Source organism: Equus asinus, chromosome 20 (genome assembly GCF_041296235.1).
Source record: "Equus asinus isolate D_3611 breed Donkey chromosome 20, EquAss-T2T_v2, whole genome shotgun sequence".
NCBI lineage: Eukaryota > Metazoa > Chordata > Mammalia > Perissodactyla > Equidae > Equus > Equus asinus.
In genome coordinates, this window is record NC_091809.1 from 11,568,312 (window position 1) to 11,592,058 (window position 23,747).

Consider the following 23,747-nt stretch of genomic DNA (forward strand, 5'->3'; position numbering starts at 1 on the left):
GCCATAAAGATCAACGAGCCGTGCAGTCAGCATCAGCTTGTTTTCTCCGAGTCTGCGGTGTGTGTGGACCCCAGAACGCAGCTGGATGTGAGAGGTTCCAAGGGCGGCTCTGACGTGGACAAGGCCGAAGTCCGACCTCAGAGAACCTGAGGCGGCAGGTGAAAGTGACTTGGAAAATAAAAGGGCTGGACAGACCGCAGGTTGGGTACCAACATAAATATTATTATTATCCCTCCTCTCGAGGTCCTGCCCGCCTCCCTCCAGGCTGGAGCACTCGGAGCAGCCACACACAGGGTTCAGATGCACTTGGTGTTTACTGGGAACGGGCCTCAGAGGCCGGGCCTGGGTCACTCACACTTTTTTGGTGATGCTCTTGGGGGTGGCGAGCTCGTAGAGGCGAGGGGACGCCTGGGCCACCAGGGAGGCCGGGGAGATGCGGTAGGGGTCGTAGCCCTCGTTCAGGTCCCTGCGCACCTTGGGCTTCGCCAGGGAGACGATGCGAGGACTGGCCACTGCCCTCTTGGTGACCTCCAGCACCTCCCAGCGTGGGTCTCGGTCAGGAACACACTGGTCCGACTGGGCCTTGGGCGCTGAGGGGGCAGGAGAGAAGGACAGCGTCAGGCGCCAGGGCCACTCCCCCTGCGAGATCAACCTGCGGGTCAAAGCTCCCGAGGCCAGTGGCCCATCTGGCGATGGAAGATGGACAAAGAGAACGTGTCCCCCCACACGCTGGAGCATGACGCAGCCATGAAGAGGAGCGAGGCCCTGACACGGCTGCACGTGGACGGACCTGCACACACGACGCTCAGGGAGAGGAGCAGACACAGAAGGACACACGGCGTGTGACCCCATTGATGGGAAAGATCCAGAACAGGCAGATCCACAGAGAGCGGGCTCGTGGGGGCCAGGGGCTGGGGAGGGGTGGGAATTGTTAAAAAAGAGACAACAGGCCTAAAATGGAGTCGCTTGCACTAAGTTCCACGTCAGCAAACCAAGACTTCATGCCTGACCTGGCCGCAGCTTTGACCTCCTGGGAATGTGGCCACAACCGGATGCCAGTGAGGTCATCTGCCACACGGACCGTCTCCAGCCCCCGAGGGAAGACACGGGGACCTACTGTGCCCTCCCTGTCCCCCTTCTGCGACCCGGGTCTGCGTGTCCAGGCCGCGTGTGTCCAGAAGGAAACCTACAAACGGCACTGTCCCTGGTGGCAGGACTCCTCCTTGCGTGTCCTCCCGCGTTTTCTGAATCCCCTACGACAAGCATGCAACCTCCGCACGAGGACCCTTCGCTTGGAGGCAGGAAGGGGTTTGGGCCCACACGGATTTAAAGCTGCCCTCGCACCCCAGCTTGGCTCTTGGGCCCCCAGCCCTGCAACCCAACTTTCTCTCTGCACCCACTCGCCCTGATGGGCGGCTCTCTCAGCCAGCACCCCCTGCATCAGGACCACGAGCCTCTCCCTTGCGCCTCTCTCCCTGTGGAGCAGCCCCTCTGCCAGCCCCGGGAGCCCGCAGGCTGCGGCAGGAGTGGACCCCAGGGAGGCGGGCGGGTCTGCAGTTTCGGGAGGAGGTGAAGGAGGAGGGAGCAGGAATCTGGCAGAAGCAGCCCCCCCACCCCGGCCCGTGTCCAGGGGAAGGGACACAGGGCCTCTTAGGAACCAAGCCCCAGGAACCAACTTACTGGCCAAGTGGAGGAGGCGGTTGTAGTCTGACACATGGGGCTTGGGCTTCAGCACGGGGTCCCACTCTCCCAGCAGGGTGGCTGGAGCCCTGGGCTTAGCCAGCTGGAGGATCCTGGGACTGGGGATGGCCATCTGGGCAGCCCGGGACACCTGGGACACCTGGAAAAAGAGTTAGAGGGAAGAGCAGCGCAGTCTACGATTCCCCACAGGCCCCTGGATCAAAAAGACCCCAAAAATAACACAAAAAGACTAATGTGCTCAGCAAAAGAGTGGTAGCCATCATATGTAAAGAGCTACTCTAAATCAATAATCCAAAGAACCAGTAGGATTGGGCTAATCATACAGGAGAGGAAGCTAAATGGTCAACACTCCTCCCTGTGGACCAGGGAAACGTAAATTAAAAAATAAAATGTCCCTGCCTGCCAAAAAATGTGGCAAAACTGAGAAAGTCTGACACTAGGAAGCCCCGGCAGGAACACGAGCAGAAAGAAACCCTCACACACACTTCTGTGGACAGCAACCTGTCCACCTCATAAAGCTGTGCGTGCTCACAGGATGACACCGCGAATGGAAACCCCGGCGGCCGAGTACAGGGACGTGAGCGCTGTGGCGTTTTCACAGCACACTCCTGGCTGCCATCGCTGGGGGCTGCGCGAGCTGGCTGCAGTACGTCTGAACGAGAGGACACAGTCCAGCAGCAAAAGCATTGCTTCGGTACCATCAGCGGGCAGGGCTCCAGGCAGCACAGATCGAGGGGAAAAGCGAGAAAGCCAAGCTGCCGGAGGAGCACGTTAAAAACACGAGATGTGGCGATTATGGCTCCCGGGTCCACACGTGCAATAAAGCATAAAATGATGGAAACAAGGCTGAGCTCGTGGCGACAAGTGGGGGTGACGGTGGGAAACTCTGCAGATGTTTCCCTGAGAACGGGACCCGCTGGCCCCAGAGATGACCTCGCAGCGTTTCCTGGGGAATCCACGCCCCACAGAGACGGTCGGCCCTGGTGCAGCCGCTCAGGGTGGCACCCGGCCTGAGCTCTGGGGGCTGCTGGTCACCGGCTCCCGGCCCCAGAACAGCGCAGACCAGACCGCTCTTCCCAGGCTGCCCCCCACGGCCCGCTGACCCTCGTTCCCGGCCCAGCGCACCTCGGGCTCCTCTATGTGTGAAGCCGTCTGCCCACCGCACAGTGAGGAGACGGCACTGACGAGCGGAAAGCGACGGGCGCCCCAGAGGCCCCAGAGACGGAGGGGGCACGGGGCAGCTGGTGAAGTGAGTTCTCCCTTAAAGAGGAGGAGATGGGCTCCTCCCAGACCTGCCAAATGCTGGTCGGCGCCCGTGTGCGTGTATTTAATGTTCCCAAATGCTCAGTACAGGGCTGGCAGGAGCCAGCGTGGAGGCAGGGGATCGGCTGAAACGACCTCTAAGGTCACTCAGAACTTTCCTCTTTCCCTCTTTCTGCGTCCTTTTCCTGTTGAAATTGTCCTCCGTAAAGAGGACAGTCACTGCTCTAATCAAGGACATCCTGGGGTCTGATGCGCCCACGGTGCGTCTCCAGTCGTGGGGGACGGCCGGAGGAGGGGCAGGCTGGAGGAGGGACGGCCACAGAGGGACGGGTTAGAGGAGGGACGGGTTGGAGGAGGGACAGGCTGGAGGAGGGACGGGCTGGAGGAGGGACGGGTTGGAGGAGGGACCGGCTGGAGGAGGGACGGCCTGGAGGGACGGGTTGGAGGAGGGACGGGTTGGAGGAGGGACGGGCTGGAGGAGGGACGGGTCGGAGGAGGGACGGGCTGGAGGAGGGACGGGCTGGAGGAGGGACGGGTTGGAGGAGGGACGGGTTAGAGGAGGGACGGGTTAGAGGAAGGACGGGTCGGAGGAGGGACGGGCTGGAGGAGGGACGGGCTGGAGGAGGGATGGGTCGGAGGAGGGACGGGTCGGAGGAGGGACGGGCTGGAGGAGGGACGGGCTGGAGGAGGGACGGCTGGAGGAGGGACGGCTGGAGGGACAGTGAAAAGGCCAGCGCCCTCCTTCGGATCCTGATTTGCCAAAGTGGCCACAGAAAGCCTGTTTTGACTCAACTGGTAAAACTGAACTCGGAGTGAGTATTTGATATTAAGATATTACTGTTAAATTTCTTCACGATGATCATTGTTATTACGGCTGTTTTTAAAACGTCCTCACCCCCACACGTTTATGAACAGCTAATTTTCAACAAAGGAGCCAAGAAAATACATGGAGAAAGGACAGTCTCTTCAACACATGGTGTTAGGAAAACTGGTCAGCCACATGCAAAAGAATGAGAATAGACCATTGTCTTTCACCACCACAAAAATCAACTCAAAATGGATTACAGACTTGAAGGTAAGACCTGAAACCGTTAAACTTCTAGAAGAAAACATAAGCAGTATGCTCTTTGACATCGGTCTTAGCAGCATATTTTCAAGTCCCGTGTCTGACTGGGCAAGAGAAACAGTAGAAAAAATGAACAAATGGGACTACAGTGAACTAAAAAGCTTCTGCACAGCAAAGGAAGCCATCAAGAAAACGAAAAGACAACCTAACAACTGGAAGAAGATATTTGCAAACCACATATCAGACAAGAGGTTAATATCCAAAATATACAAAGAACTCACACAACTCAACACCAAAAAAGCCAACAACCCAATTAGAAAATGGGCAAAAGATCTGAACCGAGATTTCTCCAAAGAAGATATACGGATGGCCAACAGGCACATGAAAACATGCTCAACATCATTAGCTGTCAGGGAAATGCAAATCAAAACTACAATGAGGTATCACCTCACTCCAGTCAGGATGGCTATAATCAACAAGACAGGAAACAACCGGTGTTGGAGAAGATGTGGAGAGAAGGGAACCCTTGTTCACTGCTCGTGGGAGTGCAAACTGGTGCAGCCACTATGGAAAGCAGTTTGGAGTATCCTCAGAAAATTAAGGATAGATCTACCATATGGTCCAGCTATCCCACTGCTGGGTATTTGTCCAAAGGACTTGAAAACGCAAAGGCATAAAGATACATGCACTCCTGTGTTCATTGCAGCATTATTCACAATAGCCAAGACTTGGGAGCAACGTAGGTGCCCATCAAGGGACGAATGGATAAAGAAGACGTGGTATTTATACAGGATGGACTACTACTCAGCCATAAGAAATGACGAAATCTGGCCATTTGTGACAACGTGGATGGACCTTGAAGGTATTATGCTGAGCGAAATAAGTCAGAGAGAGAAGGTCAAATACCACATGATCTCACTCATAAGTAGAAGATAAAACAACAACAGACAAACACACAGCAACAGAGATTGGACTGGTGGTCACCATGGGGTCGGGGGGTGAAAGGAGTGATTAGGCTCATGTGGGGGAGGGGCTAGAATTAGTCTTTGGCTGCTGAACATGACGTGATCTACACAGAAATTGAAATATAATGATGTACACCTGAAATTATATAATGTTATAAACCAATGTTACTGCAATGAAAAAGAAATTTTTTTAAAAAGGATAGAAGTACAAAACTATGAAGTCACTATAAATTGTCAAAATTGCAAAAGAGGATAAAAGTAAAAAAAAAAGTATCACATTATAGAAACGTGTTACTTTCAACTACAAAAAAACCCAAAACAACCACCACAACACATCCTTGTCTGTCAGAAACGCACTGAAATGTTGAACAGAGAAATAGCTTGACATCTGGATTTGCTTGAATCTTTTCGGTGGGCATCTGCAGATAACCCCACGGGGAGACGCACCGCGCATCGCTCAGCGCAGCTTCAAACCACAGCGGGACGGCGCGTCTGCGAGAACCGCCCAACAGAAACGAGGGAGCAGACAGACGAGCGGACAGACGCCGGTGCGGAGCACACGGGACGGCCACTCTGGGGGGCGGGTCGCACCCTAGACCCAGCCATCGCCCTGGAGCGTGGAGACACCCCCGAAACCGCGCGAATGTCCGCAGCTGCTGTGTCTGCAACGGGCGAAAACCAGGAACGCCATCGAGCGGGCAAGTGTGGTCCATCCGGACAACAGGACAAGACTCGGCACCTCGGGGGCCCGAGCTGCGACCCCCGCCAGGGCCTCAGACGCACCGCCGCGGGGGCAGAACAGGAGCCGGGAGGAGGGGCCCTCCTGGGGCGAGAGAGGAGGCTGGCCGGACGGGGCCGCGTGGCGCCCGCGTGTGGCAGAGAGCTCAGGCGAGAGGAAGAGGGAGCTTTTCCTGAGCAAACCCCCGTGAGCCCGAGGGTTCAACAGGGCGGCTGCACGGCCACGGCCGAGCGCTGCGTCTGTTCCCTCTCGTCTGCTGGGGGCTCCCCGAGGGCGCAGCACCCACCTCAGACATGTTGAGGCTCCAGATGTTGTTCCGGACCTTCGGGGTGGCCAGCTCCCGCAGGCGGCTGGATGGCTGGCACTCCAGGGTGGCCTTGGAAATGGGCCAGATGGGGGTGGTCCTAGGGGACAGCGACGCCGGAGACCCCACTCAGCCCGGGCACGGCTGTGCTTCTGTGCGTTCCAGAAGCTCCCCTCTGATTCTGGGGCTCGGAAAACGCCCCCCAGGGGGGGATTCATGAGAGGACCCCCGACAGAGGCCCCAAGTGTTCTCAAGGACGGAGCGACCTTGTCCTGAGGTCGCCCCTCACCCTGCAACGGCGTCTTCAGGCTCCGTGCTTCTCCGCCCAGCCCCCAGGCCTTCTCCCCACCCGGTCATCGGGGCTGGACACCACGTGGGTCCTGCAGCCACCACAGAATCTGGGGAGTGAGCTCCCCCTGAGCTCGCTGGGCCCGGGCCCCCAACATCGGGTCTCAGCGACGCAGCGCCTTCCACCACTCGGAGGCGGACCCTCCGTGCGCCCACAGCTCTGAGGCCGGGAGGCAGCTGCAGGCGCTGTGGGCCCCATCAGAACCGCCTCGCTGCCCCCTCGTGCGCTGAGATCACCTCTGCCGAGCCCCCTGCCTCCCTGGTCTAAACACACTTAAACCATCTTCAGGTCACACACAACTCAGCATTAACCGAGAAGTCGTCACAGAGACGGGCAGCAAAGCCGCGTGTGGAACGTCAGCCTCTCTGAGCGGAGAGGTGACTCCAAACATGAGTAATTCAGTCCGGTTGTCTTTTTCTTTCTCGTGCACTTGAAGACGGGCCATCGAAATCTGTCTGCTTACCTCTGAAGGTCACTTTCAATGAACATGAAACTAAGTGACAAAGAACCGGGTCCCACGTGGCACATAAAACGACCACGTCCTACAACTGCTGGCTCTTTGGAGCTACTGCGGTGATGAGCGCCATGCGTGGAGCTCGGACCGCGTCACGTGTCCTCCCCCCGCCCCCCCCCCCCAGCGGCGGGCCGCGGCCGGGCCTCACCTGCTGCTGTTGTAATACTCCGAGTAGAACCTCTTCGGTCGGGCCAGCTCCTCCACCCGGCGGGACACCACTGCGCAACGGGACACAGCTCCAGCCGACGCCTGCCGCCCAGGCTCCCCTCCTCCTGATCGCGGCTTTGCACGGCTCGGGCGCCAGGCTCAGCCAGGGGCTGCGGGCCAACAGCTCGGCGGCCGTCCTGGCAGAGGGTGACTTGCTGTCCCCATCTTGGGGACAAGGGCTCAGAGGTCGGGGCGCACGGGGTGGGAGCAGGGGGTGGACCAGAGCTCAGTGCGGCCCCGACGACCCGCCGGTTGGGAAAGTGGACTTGGGGCTGGAGCTCTTGGAGGCCCAGAGTGTCCACTGCGGGGAGATCGAACCCCGGGACCCGCGCTGCTGCCCGCCAGCCTCCAGCCTCCTCCAGTCTTTTGTTTAAAGGGACACGCTGCCCTCAGAAAGTACAGACACCATCGTGGAAGGGAGGGCAAAGGGTCCTTTGTGACGTTGACACTGACCCCCTTTTGGGCACAAATTGGGATTTCCCCAGAGCGTCCGCCCCACCCGTCACCCCCAGGACAGTGTCCAGCTGGCTGCGGCTCCTCAGGGGACAGAGCCAGAGACGATGGCCTGGGGGCTGGGGGGCCGCAGGGACTCCTGGGAGGTTGGGGCTGGGGAGGCCCCCGCAGTCGGAGCCAGTCACAGGTCAGGGGGCGGTGGGGTGACCCACCCAGGAGACTGGGGGCAGTGAGTCAGACGGGTGGCCTGGCTCCAGGGCGGGACAAGAGCCCCTCGGGACAGCCCCTGAGCCAGCGGCCCCCGAGGGAGAGGGGGAGGCGGCGGCTCGACCTACCGGGCACGGTGACGGTGAGGGTGGTGTCTTCGAGAAACCTCTCCGTCCAGTACGTGGATGGCCTGGAACACAGCCCGGCGCGGCTCAGAGTGAGGGGGCTGCCCTGAAACAGAACTCAGGCACCGGCCACACCGACGGGAGACAGCAGGGCGGGCGGCAGGAGGGGGAGGGAGAGCGAGGGGACGCGGAGGAGCAGCCATGACGAGGGATGGAGAATATTCTCAGCTGACGTTCGGAGAACGGGGAGCTGGAAAGAAAGGCGACACCAGGAGCGGAGCCCAGGCTGCGTGGCGGGAGGACGGTGCACACACCTGGCGGGTCAGGAGAGGCCCTGGGGTGGGCGCCCCATCCTTGGCCCCAAGGGCACGAGAGGCTGTGGAGCGAGGGGAGCCCGGCGCCTGGCCGCCCGCCGGGCTGAGGTGGGGGCGGCGTCCTGGACTCACCAGTAGACACAGACCTGCAGGCTCCACAAGCGCGGGGAGATCCAGGCAAAGCCCTGGCAGCGGCGGGCCGTGCTGGGTGAGACAGGCCGGCGCCTTGGCTCCAGCGCCCGCCCGCCCGCACCGCCCGCACCGCCCGCCGGCGCCCCCTGGCTTCTCGCCTCCCTCTGCACCTGCCCAAGTGTACCGTGCGGGGATGACGGGAGGAGGGGCCGAGCTCGGAGGGTCGGGCAGCCCGGGGCAGAAGGCGGAGGGGACCCGGGGCTGCACCTCCTCGCGGTGCCCGCCCCCCTTCACCGGGCTCCCGCGACGCCGCGGCAGCCTCACCTGTCCTTCAGCACTTGCCAGTTGGTCTTGGGTTTCGCCAGCTCCAGGAGCCGCCTTCTCTTCTTCCTGCCTCGCATGGGGGCCGCGCCCGGGAGCCTCTGGGACACCGACAGCCGGCTGCGGGAGGGTCGGTCATGAGGTCAGAGCCGCTCGCTGCCCCTCCTTCCTCGGCCCCTGCCCAGCCCCTGGACGGACCCCGGCTCCACGGCCAGCCCGACTCGGACCCAACCGGCACCCCCAGTGCCCTTGTCTCCAGACGGGACCGACGGCTCCCACCTCAGGCGCGCTTATCATCACAAGCGTGTGTGACGTGCCGACTGTGTGCCACGCCTGGGAAGCCCACCCAACACCGCCTGTCCCTGCACGGCCCGCGTCACCTGCCAGGGCCACCACGACGCACAAGCTCACAAGAGCAGGACGTCACTTGTGCACAGAGGGCGGGCATCCCGCTGGGTGTGCAGAGGACACAAGACGCCAAGACGGAGCGAGGGAGAGACATGGAGCTCCTTCCTGCGTCCAGCCAGAGCAGCTGCCCCGCGGGCAGGCAGAGGGACAGACGGAAGGACAGATGGAGGGACAGACAGAGGGACGGAAGGACAGAGGGAGGGACGCAGCCAAGAGGGAGCGCCTGGCTCTCCCTGGGACACCACCACTGCCAGAGGTCACGCCCCGAAGGTGCTCAGTCCAGCCGGCACTCGCCCCCCCGGCCACGCTGAAGTGTCTGGCAGCCTGTGGCACTCGGAGCAGTTTCGGCTTTTGACCCGGGAGAGTTTCCAGCTCGGCCTCTCAACTCTGTGCGAGTCCAGACCTGCGCTTCTGGGCGGCCCCCACCCAGATGGGGCCGTGCCTGCTGCCCACCCCATCTCAGCCCACACACCTGGAGCGACGGCGGGGACTAGGCTCCCTGCCCACCACCCCGCCCGGCCCAGCCCACTCCACCACCCACCTCATCTCGGACACAGCCTCCTCATCCTTCTCCAGCCCGGGCAGCGCCTCTCCCGGGCCCCGGGTGTCCAGGAACTCCTCTCTGGACACCTCCTCGGGGGGAATCTCCTCCTCTTGGTCGTGGGACCCCAGCTCCCCGGCGTCCATGTGCTTGGAGCCTCGGTGCTGGTACATGGCGCCGAGGGGGCTGGGGGTGTCATCGTCCTGCCCCCTTTCTGACCTGCCCTTGGCCTCTGAGCCGCGGCGGTTGTTGAGTGAACTCAGCCAGTGGTCCCCCATGGACTGGGCCTCCCGGCCCTGCAGCCTTGCTCCCCAACACCAAGTGTGTCCGTGGTCGCCCGGCAACAGGAGAAGGGTCGTCTGCATTCTCGGGCCGCATTCCGCCACCCCCACCCCCCCACATCCACAGCTGCCCCTCACCCGACGACGCAGAAGCTGCTCCCGGGGCGCTCACTCTGCCACCTCCTGCCAGCCCAGACCCACCTCGGGGCCTTTGCACTTGCGGGTCCTCAGGAGGGCGGCCCCGCTCCCGGTTCCTCTGCATCCCAGGCTCGTTTGGTTTCTCTGTGCATCTGGCACCACCTGCAACGACACTGACTGACTTGCTCTCCCCTTCAGCATCTGTCTTTGCCTCGTGAGAGTCGCCTCCCAGACCGGGGGCCGAGGGCATCCACGCCTTGTGTGTCCGGGTGCCCAGAACCGTGCCCAGCCCACAGCAGGCTCCTGGGGAAGATCGTTGAATGAACGGTAGACCTGGAGCAGAGTCAGTGCTGGAGCGTACCCGACTCCACCCACGTTTTCCTATAAGAGACCCCGCCTGTGCCCAGGTGGAGGGGCTGGTGCTGGTCTCCCAGCTCACCAGGATGGCTCAGGAATGAGGCCTGAGGGGCACCTGCAGAGGCTTCTGGGGCGGCGTCCTCTCTCTCGAAAGACGACACAGGAAGGAGACGCTGTCCCTTCTTCTTGGTTATTTCTGAGACTGTCTGTGATGGCTGAGCTCAGGCAGCCATATTGTGACCGTGAGGCCTGCCAGCTGGAGGACAGTGAGCTGAGGGACACGTCTTCGGTGTCACTGCTGAGCCTCTGAACCTGGCAACCCTGGAGGCTTCTCTGTGTCCAGGCTTCCTGTTACCCGACACAATTAACCCCTTAGGACTAAGCTCTTGTAGCGGGTTTTCTGTTCCTTGCAGCCAAAAGCCCCCCAACCGGTACTCACCCTTCCAGCCCCACGTCTCATGAGAAAAATCTTCAGCTGCAGCTGGTGTTCGGAGTTGGCTCTTACGTCGTCCAAGCAAAGTGACGGTTACCAAGTACCGTCAGGGCCCACGCGCCAGGCCCCAGCCTCGGCGGATCCCTTGCAGGACGTCCCAGGAGCCACATCCCCTGCCCCGCAGGACTGCCCTCTGTGCCTGGCTGTGTCCTGCTCACCGTCAAGACTCAAGTTCCCCGACGTAGGGAGCGTCCCGACCCTCCTCCCAGCCCTGCCCCAGGTCCCGCTCCGCTGCCCACACAGCAGCTCCCCAGGGCCTCGCCCCTACCTGACACAGCGTCGCCACACAGGCTGGCCGACCCCAGGGCCCGGGCGAACCCTCACTGTGTGAAGGAGCCAATCCATCCCCCACACTCGGCAAAGCCCCTTCCAGCTCCTCGGCCCGTCCCTCTGAAGCTTCGCTTCTGGGTGGGGCCTCGCCGTCCCCTCCGTCAGGAAACGGGGGGAGGGGAGGGGCCCTGGGAGGGCTCCAGGCAGAAAGGCCCCTGAGCATCTGGTCCGAACAGGGAGACCCCGGAAAATCCCGTTGGCCTGAAGGGTCCTAGACCCTCACCACACCCACTGACTCATCTGCAGGCGTCTTCCCCAGAGAGAGAAATGCCACATTGTTGCCACCAGAGGGCTCTGTCGTTGCTGCAAGTTCTATAAGAAATCTTTGTTCAAGGCCCTGCCCGGGGGGTGCAGTGGTTAAGCGCCCACGCTCCACTTCAGCAGCCTGGGGTTCACACGTTTGGATCCTGGTTGTGGACCCGCACACCGCTCATCAAGCCATGCTGTGGTGGTGTCCCACATAGAAAATAGAGGAAGATGCGCACAGATGTTAGCTCAGGGCCAATCTTCCTCACTAAAAAAAAAAATTAAGAAATCTTTGTTCTGGGGGCTGGCCCCGCGGCCGAGTGGTTAAGTTCGCGCTCCGCTTCGGCAGCCCAGGGTTTCACCAGTTCAGATCTTGGCGCGGACACGGCACCGCTCGTCAGGCCACATTGAGGCAGCGTCCCACATGCCACAACTAGAAGGACCCACAACTAAAATACACAACTATGTACCGGGGGGCTTTGGGGAGAAGAAGCAGAAAAAAAACAAAGAAGAAGATTGGCAACACATGTTAGCTCAGGGCGGATCTTTAAAAACAAAAAAAGAAATCTTTGTTCAAAGACGAGTCCACTTTGCTCGAAGACGCTCGTTGAGACTCAAACGAGGGCAAGTCCGGATCGGCCACACCCAGCGGCCAAGAGCGTTCGCCAACTCGGCCTGGCTCTGGGCTCCACTCCCGTGACGACCCCACGAGGGAGGAGGGTCCCAGCCGGCCGCGCCAAGGTGGGCACTGGGCTCCGGGTCCCAGGGGAGGAGCAGCGTGTGGCCCGGTCTCCGGAGCGTCGCCCCTCCTGCCGGGCCCCCACCCGAGGTCCAGGAGGAGGCGCTGAGGGGTCGGGGCCCCGGAGCCATCGAAGGGGGAGCGGAGGGTCCATTCCTCCTGCTCAGACACGTGGAGAAGCTGGAACGTCCGCGGCCGAGGAGCCGAAGCTGGGTGCCGACTCCCAGACGTGTGGCGTCATTTTGAGCAGAAAGTAAAGGGGCATCAGGAGAGGCTGGGGGTGGACGGCACCTCGAAGGGGACAGGGAGGGGACGGCAGTGGCGGGAGAGGAGGGACGTCCATCGTGTAGCGCTGGCCCCTGGGGTTCACTCAGGGTAGAAATAAGACTGAGTCCCTACTGGACTGTCTTTCTGTTGCTGCCTAAAGAAACCGCCACAAACCTCGAGGCTTAAACAGCAGGAATTCATCATCCGACAGCTCGGGGGTCGGCAGCCCACGATGGTCGTCACTGGGCTCCGATCGGGACGGGGGCCGGCTGGTTCCTCCGCAGGGTCTATTCCGCGCTCGCTCGGCACTGGCAGCACTCAGGTCCGTGCGGTGCCGGCATGGGTCTGCGTCCTCGCCGGTGCCGCCCAAGGGCTGTGCTTGCGCCCCGGCCCACGGCCCCTCTGCATCTCCAGGGCGAGGCCAGCCTCCCGTCTCCCTCTGCGCGACCGCCGCTGGGGAAGGGCCCACACGATTAGGCCCGGCCGCCGGGATCCTCCAGGCCGTGACCATGACCACGCCGGCACGTCCCTCGGCCACGAGAGCTGACAGGTTCCCAGGCCCGGGGTTCGGACGTGGAACCTTGGGGTCGTTCTTCTTCTTCCCACGCCCACCTCACACCACACACAGAAACCAGCTGTGAATGAATTCCAGACGAGAGAGTCCAAACAGACCCGTAAACTCACGAGAGGAGGAGAAGGCGGCCGTCGAGCCAGAGAAGGACTTTTTCTTAACAAGACACAGAAAGCACTGATCATAAACGACCAAAAAATTCAGCCATCAAAACTTCAGTATTTCCGACCATCGAGGCCTCTGAAGGACGTGACACCAGACACAGAGACACGCGCCACACACATGACGCATTAGCACCACACAGACAGAGAACGTCTGTGAATCCGTGAGAAAACAGATAAATCAAGTGAAAAACAGGGAAAAGCCATGAAGAGGCCACACCACAGAGGGAAGTCCACGTGGAGACGTGAGCGGATGCTTGGTGTCACGAATAACTGGGAAAACGAAGTCCACGTGTGCACGAGACAGGCTGGAGGAGGAGAGCAGCCCGGAGGAGGATGCCAGCTCGACGTCCCGGCCCCAGCAGACGCCGTGTGGACCCAAGAGCCCCACCGAGCCCGTGGGGTGCAGAGCCACGGCAGGGGGTAAATCCTCACGGCGTGAAGCCGCCAACTGGGGGCTGCCTGTCCCGCAACGACTCGTGACTGAGCCCCACCCCATCCTGTCAAAGCGCCCGGTGGGTCTGCAGGGTCCCCGACTGGCTCCTGCCGGCCGCTGCCCCAGCACCCTCTCCCCCTCCCTCTCGTCACCCTGCAGCCTCCTTTCTGCCACACACACCAAGCCCCTGCTGTCCCAGGCCCAAGCGCTGGCCGCCCCTCACTTTTCATGTGGAAAAGCCACCTCCTCCGAGAGGCCTTCCGTGACCCCCCATCTAAGGCGGGGCCTCCTTTTGTACGTAAATAAGAGGGGCCTTCAGGGTCATTTCATGGCGCTTATGATGGTCTTGTGGGCCCCGCGAGCGCAGGGCTGGGGTCTTGTCCCACCTGGACGGGGCCGGGCTGCAGGGTTTCAGTAAACGCCGGGGTGAAGGTCTCTTGTCGGCCGCTGGGGAAGCCAGCAGTACCGCACAGTGGCCACGAGGTGCCGCCCCGCTCACGGGCACGCTGGTCTCCCCACGGGGCGTCTACACGACCGAGGGCCGCGGCCCCACAGTCCGTCCTGCGAGACGAGCTGAGCTTCGGGGCGTCACCCCTGCTCCACCCAGGAGGGAGCAGGCTCAGAGGGGCAGCCATCGCCCAGATCGCACCGGACTCCCACAGGCCGCTCCCACCAAGCCCACAGCCCCCAGCCGGGCGGCATCTGCAAACCTCAGGACCAAGGACGGGGCGCAGGGCCTCGCTGGGTCTGCAGGGACCTCCCTGGAGCCGGCCTCGCGACACCCTCCCCTCGCTCAGCAGCCTCCTGGGGCTCCCAGCTTCCACGGGAGGTTTCCCGGAGCAGGACGCACACAGGCGTCTTTGAGGCGCCTCTGGAGGGAAACAGCCCAGCGTGAGCATCGAACGAGCTGATGAGAACCTGCCCCCCATCTCTGTCCTGGTCCCGGTGTCTCAGGAGGACGGTCTTGCTGGGCTCACGATGTCCCCCGGGCCCCGGTCTGGTGGCCCTTTGAGGCCATGGAGCTGGACTTTCATCGTCGCCTCTGCTCGCACACTTGCCTCTGGCTTGTTTCGCGGTTGTTTGAAATAACTGCAAACTTTCCAGAAAACCTGCGGGAGCCACGAGGACTCCGAGGGCCCCCGCGGGCTCGCCGGCCGCCAGCTCTCCCCACACGGCCGCATCTCCTCTATTTTCCTGCACATTTAAGGCAACTCCAGACACCAGCCCGATTCACCCCGGCCGCTCGCGTGGGTTTCTAGGAACGAGGACGTTCTCATGAAGCCGCCGCGTGACCGTCAAAACCAGAAAAAACAGCCTGGACACAAAATGCCATCTGATCGAGAATCCTCACGCGGGCTTCACGGTCGTCCCAATAGCGCCCTTTACGGCCAGCGTGGCGGCGGCGTCCCCGGGGCCGTGGGGCCACGTGTCTGCGGACGTCCCCTGCGTCCTGGCTGTGCGGCCTCCCCCAGCTTCTCCCCGTCAAGCTCCAGGTTCCCTCTGCCTCCCCCTCTCTCTTCTTGTTTTACATCCTTCTTTTCACGGCGAGTTGCACCAGTTTTCCGTTCACAGCGACGGTGCAACCCTTTCTGCACCAGTTCATCGGGTCAAAGAAACGGATCGACGGGCCAATTTGAAGAAACACGTCAGCCCTGGAGGACGGGCGCATGTGGCCGGAGTGGTGACGGGGCCCGGGGTGGGGGGGACGCAAGGGCTCAGCGGAAGCATCTCCCCCAACTATGGACCTCCCAGGGGCGATTCCCAGCCTTCTCCAGTTTTAGAGGTTTGTGAGTCACTTTAGGATGACGAGGTGTCTGCTGGGCCCGGCTTCCCGCAGAGCCGGCACCTGTGGCTGCTGACAAACCGCCCAAGCGTCGAGGTTTGACAGCACAGCTCCGATCCCCTACAGCTCTGGGGTCGGAGGTCGGGCTTGATTGCTGGGCAACGACATCAGGGTGTGGGCTGGGCTGCTTCCTTCCAGAGGCGCCAGGGAAGGATCTGTCCCCGTGGCCAAGAAGATGGACGGGAGACAGGAGACAACTCCACACTGAGGAGCCCGGGCCAGCAGGGTGGGGTCACCAGAGGCCACGGCGGGAGCTGGGGCCACAGAGGAGACGCCGTCTGAACAAGATGACGGCCCCCCCAGCTCTCAGAGGGCCTCCCGGAGGAGGCGGCACCCAAGGGCCCTGGGAGGTGGTTCCAGGCAACTGAGCTGGGCGGGTGGGGGCAAAACCAGTGGAGCCCAGTGGCAGCTGACCAGCACGGCCGCCCCCAGACCACAGGCCCTCGTGTGGAACGGACGTCGAGCCTCACAAAGGTCTGAATCCCTTTGTGCACGGCTGGGTTGTCCTTCGTTCTGGTAACTGAGTTCATCCCCATCGTGCCAGGGAGGCCCCGTCCCTCGACCCCGTCCCTCGACCCCATCTGCACACCCTCATCCTCTCTCTAGGGCAGTGCATCTGTCTCCACCAGGGACTGGCTCGGACGACCCACTGAGGCAGAAGAGACGGCTGTGCCCGTTTTGATTCATGTGTGTTTCTACGCCTGTCGCCAGGAAAACACACCCAGCAAGCCCCCCAGAGGGTGAGACAGACACGGGGGCCACCGTGGAGTCACCCCAGCGGTGGGCGCCTGTGGCAGATGTGGCACCTGGGGCGTCCGCCTCACAGTTTTGTGCCCAAAGCTGGGGGACCTGGGGCCTTTCCTGGCCTGGGCAGCCGGCCCGCAGTGCCCGTCCCCCCGGGGAAGGGCTGTTCAGAGGACGCGGAAACCCGGCTTCTGGGGGCCGAACCCCCGACTCTGAACCCCTGGGCCCAGCGAGGCCCCCGGCGAGGCAAGGAGTGGACGCCGCCCTTCCGAGATCTGGTTAAGTTCTTCCGAAATGGGGTGAGTCCACAGGGGCCTGCCCACCTGCCCCACTCGGGGCAAAGACTCGGCACGGCCTGCAGGGCTGAGGGGGGGACGGACGTCCTGCTGCTCAGAGGCAGCGGCGTGGGGGCCCCTCCGTCCTGACTCTGTGGACATCTGGACTGTCCTGTGGGGCGGGTCACTCTCTGGGGCCATCCTGGGCACTGGGGGGTCGAGCAGCACCCCCAGCCCCACCCACTCAATGCACAGCTCCCCCATGGGACACCACGGACATCCCCACAAGTCAGCTGGCGTCCCTGGCGCAGACGGCCCCCGAGGGGCAGGCGGACGTGTCGGTGGGGCCAGGGGTGGGCTGTCCAGGTGGCGGGTCGGTGGAATGAAACGGCGCCATCTGCTCTTGTCTGAAACAGCAACGTCCTCCACTCGCATTCGAGAAACTTCGACCCTGAACAGGATGCTCCCCCTGGGTTTGGTTTCTCCGACCCCAGGAGGAGAAGTGAGACCCCAGAAAGAGGTGTGGCCGAGGTCGGGGCGGGAAGCTCAAAGGGTGCCCAGACCCCCCACACGGCAGCGTTGGGGGAGACGGGCTTCCTGCGATCCAGGAAGGGCCTGCAGTCGGCAGGCGCGAGCCAGACGCCACGGGCTGGGCACTTGGGCTTGGGCTTCCCGGCTTCCGCAAAGACCCAGAAGGCCGGGGCTTAGGAAAGGGGACGTCTTTCTCCGTCTCGGAGGAGTCCGGGTCCTGCAGTCCACGCCCAGCTCCAGACAGGGGGGAAGAGGCAGCCGGGCCCCTCCCTCTCGGTGTTTTTTTGACGTTTCATGTCAAATAGCTTCTATCTTTAGTGCAGCACGGACCACACCCACGTCGCAGCCCCCGGAGCCCCCTCGGCCCCTCCATCTGCTCTCTGTTTCCGACTCCCCTCGTCCTCCGAGAATAACCAGCATCCTGGCTTCCAGCAGCACAGGCTCCTTCTGGCTGGTTTCAGACTTTATGTAAACAGAATTTTTCGGTATTTGTGATGTTTCCCGTCTGGCTTGTGAAGCTCAAACCACGTTTGTGAGATTCATCCGTGTCCGTTCTCATCGCCGGGGCGAGTTCCCCTGAGCGGACATACCAGGATTCGCTTGTCCATCCGACTGTCCACGGACGTGGGCAGCTGCCCGGTCTTGCTCACCTCCCACTGGCGGGGACTTAGTCGCACGCCACACTTGGCTGCAAGGAAGGCTGGGAAACGTAACCCCTCTGAGACGCACTCAGATGAAGGCTGGGGTTCTGCTTCCAGGGTGTCTGACGGCAGCTGGCATTCTCCCTCGAGATGCCTTCAGCAGTAAGAACCAAAAATCCTGCCTCAGCAACGAGGCGACAAGTTCTCTCCTCCAAAGAAAACCTGCTGGACTCCCGTCTGCTGTGTGATTCTCTCAGTTCTGCCTCCTCCTGCCTTGTACTTGCCTCAGATGCACACCAATATGGCTGCAGCTGCTCCAGACACCTCATCATGTAGCCACAATGAGCACAGGCAGAAAGGGACCATTTTCCTGGGCCTCCCTCTTAGGAGCGAGGAAACTTCCTGTGGTCAGCAGGATAACAGCCCCCAAAGATGTGCACGTCCGAGTCCCCAGAACCTGCGAATATGTATGTTGTGTGGCAAAGGGGAGTTGAGGTTGCAAATGGAATTAAGGATGCTGGTCGGCTGACCTTGAGATGGGGAGATTGTCCTGGATTACCTGGGTGGGCTTGATGTAATCGTAAGGGTCCTTGTAAGTGGGAGCAGGAGGCAGGAGGGGGAGCGCCAGAAAGATGGCGTGTGAGGAGTCCGTCCACTTGCTGAAGGGGTCAGGGGTCGTGGCTTCTGGAGGCTGCCCTCCCAAGACCCCATCACGTCTCATCGGCCAGAAAAGGGTCGTGTGTCCACGCATAAACAATCCCCAGCCATGGGCGGGGTGTGGACGCCCACACAGTATCCGGGCTCCACCCAGGAGGAGAAGGGAGGCCGGCGGGCAGACGACGGCCAGCAGCGTCTGCCCCAGGAACCCGAGGGACTGGAACAGGGCGCCACCATCGTCACGAGGAGCAGCAGTGAGGCCTGCAGGGCGTGGGGCAGTGGAGACGCCTGACCTGAGGCCAGATGCCCACCGCCCTGCCCAACAACTCTGGAGCATCTAAACCCCGGGCCCCCAAGATCTTAGACTCTACTTACTGGGTTGAATTGCGTCTCCCCAAAAAGACATGTTCTAGTCCTACTGCGGACCCCACCAGCGACCTGAGAGAACCAGCAAGAACTTCCCTCCACAGGGTCCCAAGGCGCCATTAACCCTGACCCCAGTCCGGGACCATCTCCAAGCTTGGTGGGGGGTGCGCTCCCCCTCCCCGGGGCACCCCTTCTCCAGGCTGGCTCCCAGGAGGCCCAGTCCAGGCTCCTTGAGACGTTGCCTGCTGACCTGGCTCCCAGCATCTGTTGCCATGGCAACTTGCTCGGGTACCAAGGGCCCCCAGTGGGACCTCACTGGAGCAGCTGGTGACATTTGAATATGGACAGTGGCTTAGATACGAGCATTGTTTCGATGCCAATGTGAAATTTCCCGATCTCGATAACGGCACCGGGTCATAAAAGAGAATCCTGCTGACGTGTTCATGGGGGAAGGGCATCGCACCCCCAACGTGGCCCTAAATGGTTCAGAAATGCGATCAGACCTGTGTATGTGCATATGGACAGAGACAGACGTAGCGACACGTGTAGGCAGAGACAGACACGGCCCGGCAAGCAAATAAGCAAACTGCCAGCAACTGGGGCCTCTGGGCAGAGTCCACAGGCACCAACCTTGAAATTGTCTGCAAGTCTGAAATTGCACCAAAATTAAAGGTTATGCAAACAACACCCAAGGTGCAGAGTTCCGGACCCCCAGAGACTCGGTCCCCCAGGTTTAGGTGGGTCCAGAATCCGATTTAACAGGCGGCTGAGGACAAGAAGGGTGCCGTGGGTTGAACTGTGTCCCCCAAACCGGTATGTTCAGGTCTTGACTCCCGGCGCCTGTGACCGTGGGCTGATTTGAAAATATGGAGTTTGCAAATGTGTAAGTTAAGACAGGGTTGTGCCGGAGCAGGGTGGTCCCTAAATCCGAGGACTGGAGTCCTTACAAGAAGAGGGAAACATGGACACGGACGCAGGGTGAAGGTCACGGGGGTCCGGCGGAGACGAGTGACACGTCTGCAAGCCAAGGTGGGCGGAGGGCTGCAGCGCCCCCAGAGCTGAGGGAGCGTGGGACAGGCCCTCCCAGAGCCCCACAGGAGCCAGCCCTGCCCACCCCTCACTGGATTTCTGCCCCCAGCACTGTGAGGGAACAGGTTTCTGTGGTTTGAGCCCCCAGCATGTGGTCAGTTGGTCCAGAGCCCAGGAGACGGGGACAGAGGGCACCTTGGGCAGGAGGTGGCGTAGGGGATCCCCCATCCCCGTGGGTCCCACTCAGCCCATCAGGGAGCACCAGATCCAGCTCCAGCCACTTCCAGGAAGAGCTGGCCGTGGGCCTGGACGGTCGGTCATTCACTTACATACACCTTAAGCATACTTTGGGCACCTACTCTGTGCATGCCCTGGGGGAGGGGGCCCAGCTGTGAACAAAGCCGACAAAAATCTCTGGGCCCTGGAGCCGACTTCTCAGCGGGGAGACACCACAGCCAGGGAAGCAAGGACGGAGCGCTGGAGGCAGAAGCCGCAGGTGCGGAGGAGCCGGTTACACGAGGCTTCTACCCCGAAGGCGACTCCGAGCAAAGACTGGAAGAGCCAAGGCCCAGAGCCAAGGCCCGGGATGGGGTACGCGGAGGAACAGGGGCGCAGCCGGAGTGGACAGGGGCCGCGAGGAGGGCAGAGGGGACCCCACCATGCCGGGGCCGTGACTTCACAGGACCCGCCTGCACCGCCCGTGGGCGGACGCGTGTGGACCGAGTGCCAGGCGTGCCCGGCTCCCAAGCAGCCACCCAGGGGCTCCTGGGACACGCCGGGAGGGCATCCCGCCTGCAGGCGCGACACGTGGGCCACGTGGGCCAGCGGGCACCCACCTGCCGCACAAGCCGGTGTAACCGCAGTTTGCTTGCCCAGCGGCCTGTGACTGTGCGACCATAACACCCGAGGCGACGGTCACGCAGTGAACACAGCCCTTCCCGGCCGGCCAGAGCGCGCCTGCGCGTGGGGCGGGGTGGGGTGGGGTCTGTAGCTGCGGAGATGGGAGGGGCCCGGCCCACTTCTCAGAAAAATGCAGGTTCTTAGCTCCTGGTCGTCGTTCACTGGGTCATTCATTCATTCAGCAATTTGTGGAGACCTACTATGCGTCGAGCGCTGTCCTATGCCTGGAAAGACAGCGGGGAGGCGGTGCTGGGGAGAAAAAAAAAGAGGGGGGCAGTGGGGAGGGATGACCAGGGAAGGCCTCTCTGCCGCGAGGGTCCCGGGGAGATCGGGAAAGGGCCTGGGCGGAGGGACGTGCCTGGTGGAGGGACAGCGGGGCGGCCCGTGCGGCTGCAGCGGAGGAGTGAGGGGGCGACGGAGGCGGCGCGGCGGGCGGGGGGCGCGGGCTCCCGAGGGAGGGACGTGGGGGCCGCGCGGCTGCGGGTGGAGCGGGGACGGCGACTCGGGCTCGCCGCGCCCTCTGGCGGCTGCGGGGCGAACAGCCGAGGCGGCGCCGGGAGACGGGGAGGGGACGGCGGGGGTCCGGGAGGATGCGGGGATGGAGGACGGATGATGGGGAGGATGCAGGGATGGGAGGAGGGACGGGGGAGGGGGGAGGATGCGGGGATGGGGGAGGGACCGCGCTGGTCCAGGAGGGATGCGGGGAGGATGCGGGGATGGGGGTGGGATGATGGGGAGGATGCAGGGATGGGAGGAAGGACGGGGGAGGAGGGGAGGATGAGGGGATGGGGGAGGGATGGGGGAGGAGGGAGGATGCGGGGATGGGGGAGGGATGATGGGGAGGATGCAGGGATGGGAGGAGGGTCCGGGAGGATGCGGGGATGCTGGGACGGGGTTGGGGGGATGTAGGTGGGGAGGCGGGGATGGAGAAGGGAGGAGGGGGACGTGGGGATGGTGGGGGGAAGGCTGGTAGGAGTGGATGTGGGGGGACGGTGAGGAGGAATGATGGGAGGTGGAGAGAGATGGATGGGGGCCGATTGGCACATCACTGGGAAGGGGCCAAAGAGGAGGCAAGAAATGGGCAGATTCTGGGAAAAGTTTTGTCATGTCCTTTTTATTGAAACATAGCTTACATACAGTAAAGTGGGAAAATCACAAGTGTATCAAGCTCAGGGAAAGCCCGATTTTTAAAACATTGAAATAGAAGTCACATAAAATACAATTTTTTAAAAAAGATTTTATTTTTCCTCTTTCTCCCCAAAGCCCCCCAGTACATAGTTGTATATTTTTAATTGTGGGTCTTTCCAGTTGTGGCATGTGGGGTGCCGCCCCAGCATGGCCTGATGAGCAGTGCCATGTCTGCGCCCAGGATCTGAACCGGCGAAACCCTGGGCCACCGAAGTGGAGTGCACGAACTCAACCACTTGGCCATGAGGCTGGCCGCAAAATAAAACATTTTAAAGTAAATGCTTCGGTGTCATTTAGTACATTCACAATGTGCAACCAGCACCACTATCTAGACCCAGAACATTCCATCACCCCAAAAAGCAGCCCCGTCCCCATCAGCAGTCACCCCCATTCCCCCAGCCCCTGGCCCCCACGAGCCCGCTCTCTGTCTGTGGATCTCCCTGTTCTGGACGTTTCACATCAATGGAATCACACGCCGTGTGTCCTTCTGTGTCTGCTTCTCTCCCTGAGCGTCGTGTGTTCAGGTCCGTCCACGTGCAGCTGTGTCAGGGCCTCGCTCCTCTTCAGGGCTGCGTCGTGCTCCATCGTGTGGGTGGACATGTGTGGATCCATTCAGCTGTGGATGAGCGTTTGGGCTGTTCCTGCCTTTCAGCTTTTGTGAATGGTGCTGTGTGAACATCGATGTACAAGTTCAATTCTTTCGGGTCACCCAGGAGTGGAATTGCAGGGTAATTCCACACGTAACTTGGAGGAGATGCTGGTCCATCCCACGGCCACGTGTGAGGTCTGACGGCTCCACGTCCTCACCATCGCGCACCCTCCTTTCTCAGGATGAGAGCCATCCTGGGGCGTGAAGTGGTCCCTCCTCATGGTTCTGGTTTGCATTTCCCTGACGACTAAGGATGCTGAGCATCTTTTCGTGGGCTCGTCGGCCCTTTGTGCATCCTCCCTGGAGAATTGTCTATTTGGATCTTTGGCTCGTTTTTTAACTGGGTCGCTTGTCTTGCTGCTGAGTCTCAAGGATTTTCTAATACGTTCTGGGTGCTTGACCCTCATGAGCTCAGTGAACAGCCGTGAACACACAGCAGCCCCACCCGCATGAAGTGCCGACAGCGACAGCTCCCCCAGGCCGTCCTCACCGCCTCCTGGCTGCTGCCCCGGTGGCCGCGTCCTGACTCCATCGCATAGTTCATGTGGCCTGTTCTGGAACTTCTCATGGACGGAAGTGCACCTCGTGCCCTTCTGCGTCCAGCTTCCCCGGCCGACGCCACGCTGAGGCTCCTCACGCCGTCGTGCACAGCAGCTCGTCTCGCGGGGATGGTTCTGGGAGCTTGGAAGGCAGAGCCCCCGGGTTTGCTGCTGAGCAAGATGGAGCGTGGCTGAGAGACGGGGGTCCAGGGGATCCCCCACAGCCAGTCCCAGCACATCCCGGAGGTTTTATATGCCCAGTCTCCTTCACGTCCCGTCCACTTCTGACTGCCGGCCGGGCACCCACCCCCTCGTGTGACACGGCCCCAGCGCCCTCCCTGGGCTCTGCACACGCAGGGGCCCCCTTCCTCCCAGACGCCAGGAGGTCTTTCCAAAACATTAACCAAAGGCTCCCCATCGCCCCGGGATAAAGTCCACACTCCTGCAGGGTCCACCTGGTTCCCGGAGCACCAAGCGTGTCCCCACCCGGGCTGCACACAGCTCTCCTCCTTCCCCTCCCTGTCCCGTCTCCTCCTCCAGGAAGCTCCCCCAGGGCAGGGGTCCCGGGTACTCAGAGTGGATAAGTACCCCAAACCCAGCACCACTTCCTGCCTGTGTGGGTCCCGGAGGCCAGGAGGCTGGGCAGGCACAGCGGATGGTTGTCCCTGCTCCATGATGTCAGGGACGCAGCTGGACGATGGAAGGCCAGGCGCTCACCTGCTCTGCATCTGGAACCTTCACTGGGGCGGCCGGCAGG

At 61.6% G+C, this 23,747-nt stretch overlaps 1 protein-coding gene across 1 annotated transcript; it reads right to left on the reverse strand.

The window, feature by feature from the left end:
• Positions 1-203: 203 nt before the first annotated feature.
• SPMAP2 (sperm microtubule associated protein 2) lies at positions 204-20,656 on the reverse strand. The gene is made up of 8 exons (XM_070491567.1): positions 20,551-20,656; positions 8,664-8,780; positions 8,340-8,411; positions 7,897-7,958; positions 7,050-7,119; positions 6,021-6,138; positions 1,681-1,840; positions 204-590 (listed from the first exon to the last, which is right to left on the reverse strand). Exons 1-8 carry the CDS (start codon positions 20,610-20,612, stop codon positions 352-354), a joined length of 900 nt encoding a protein of 299 aa, XP_070347668.1. The 5' UTR covers positions 20,613-20,656; the 3' UTR covers positions 204-351.
• Positions 20,657-23,747: the final 3,091 nt, after the last annotated feature.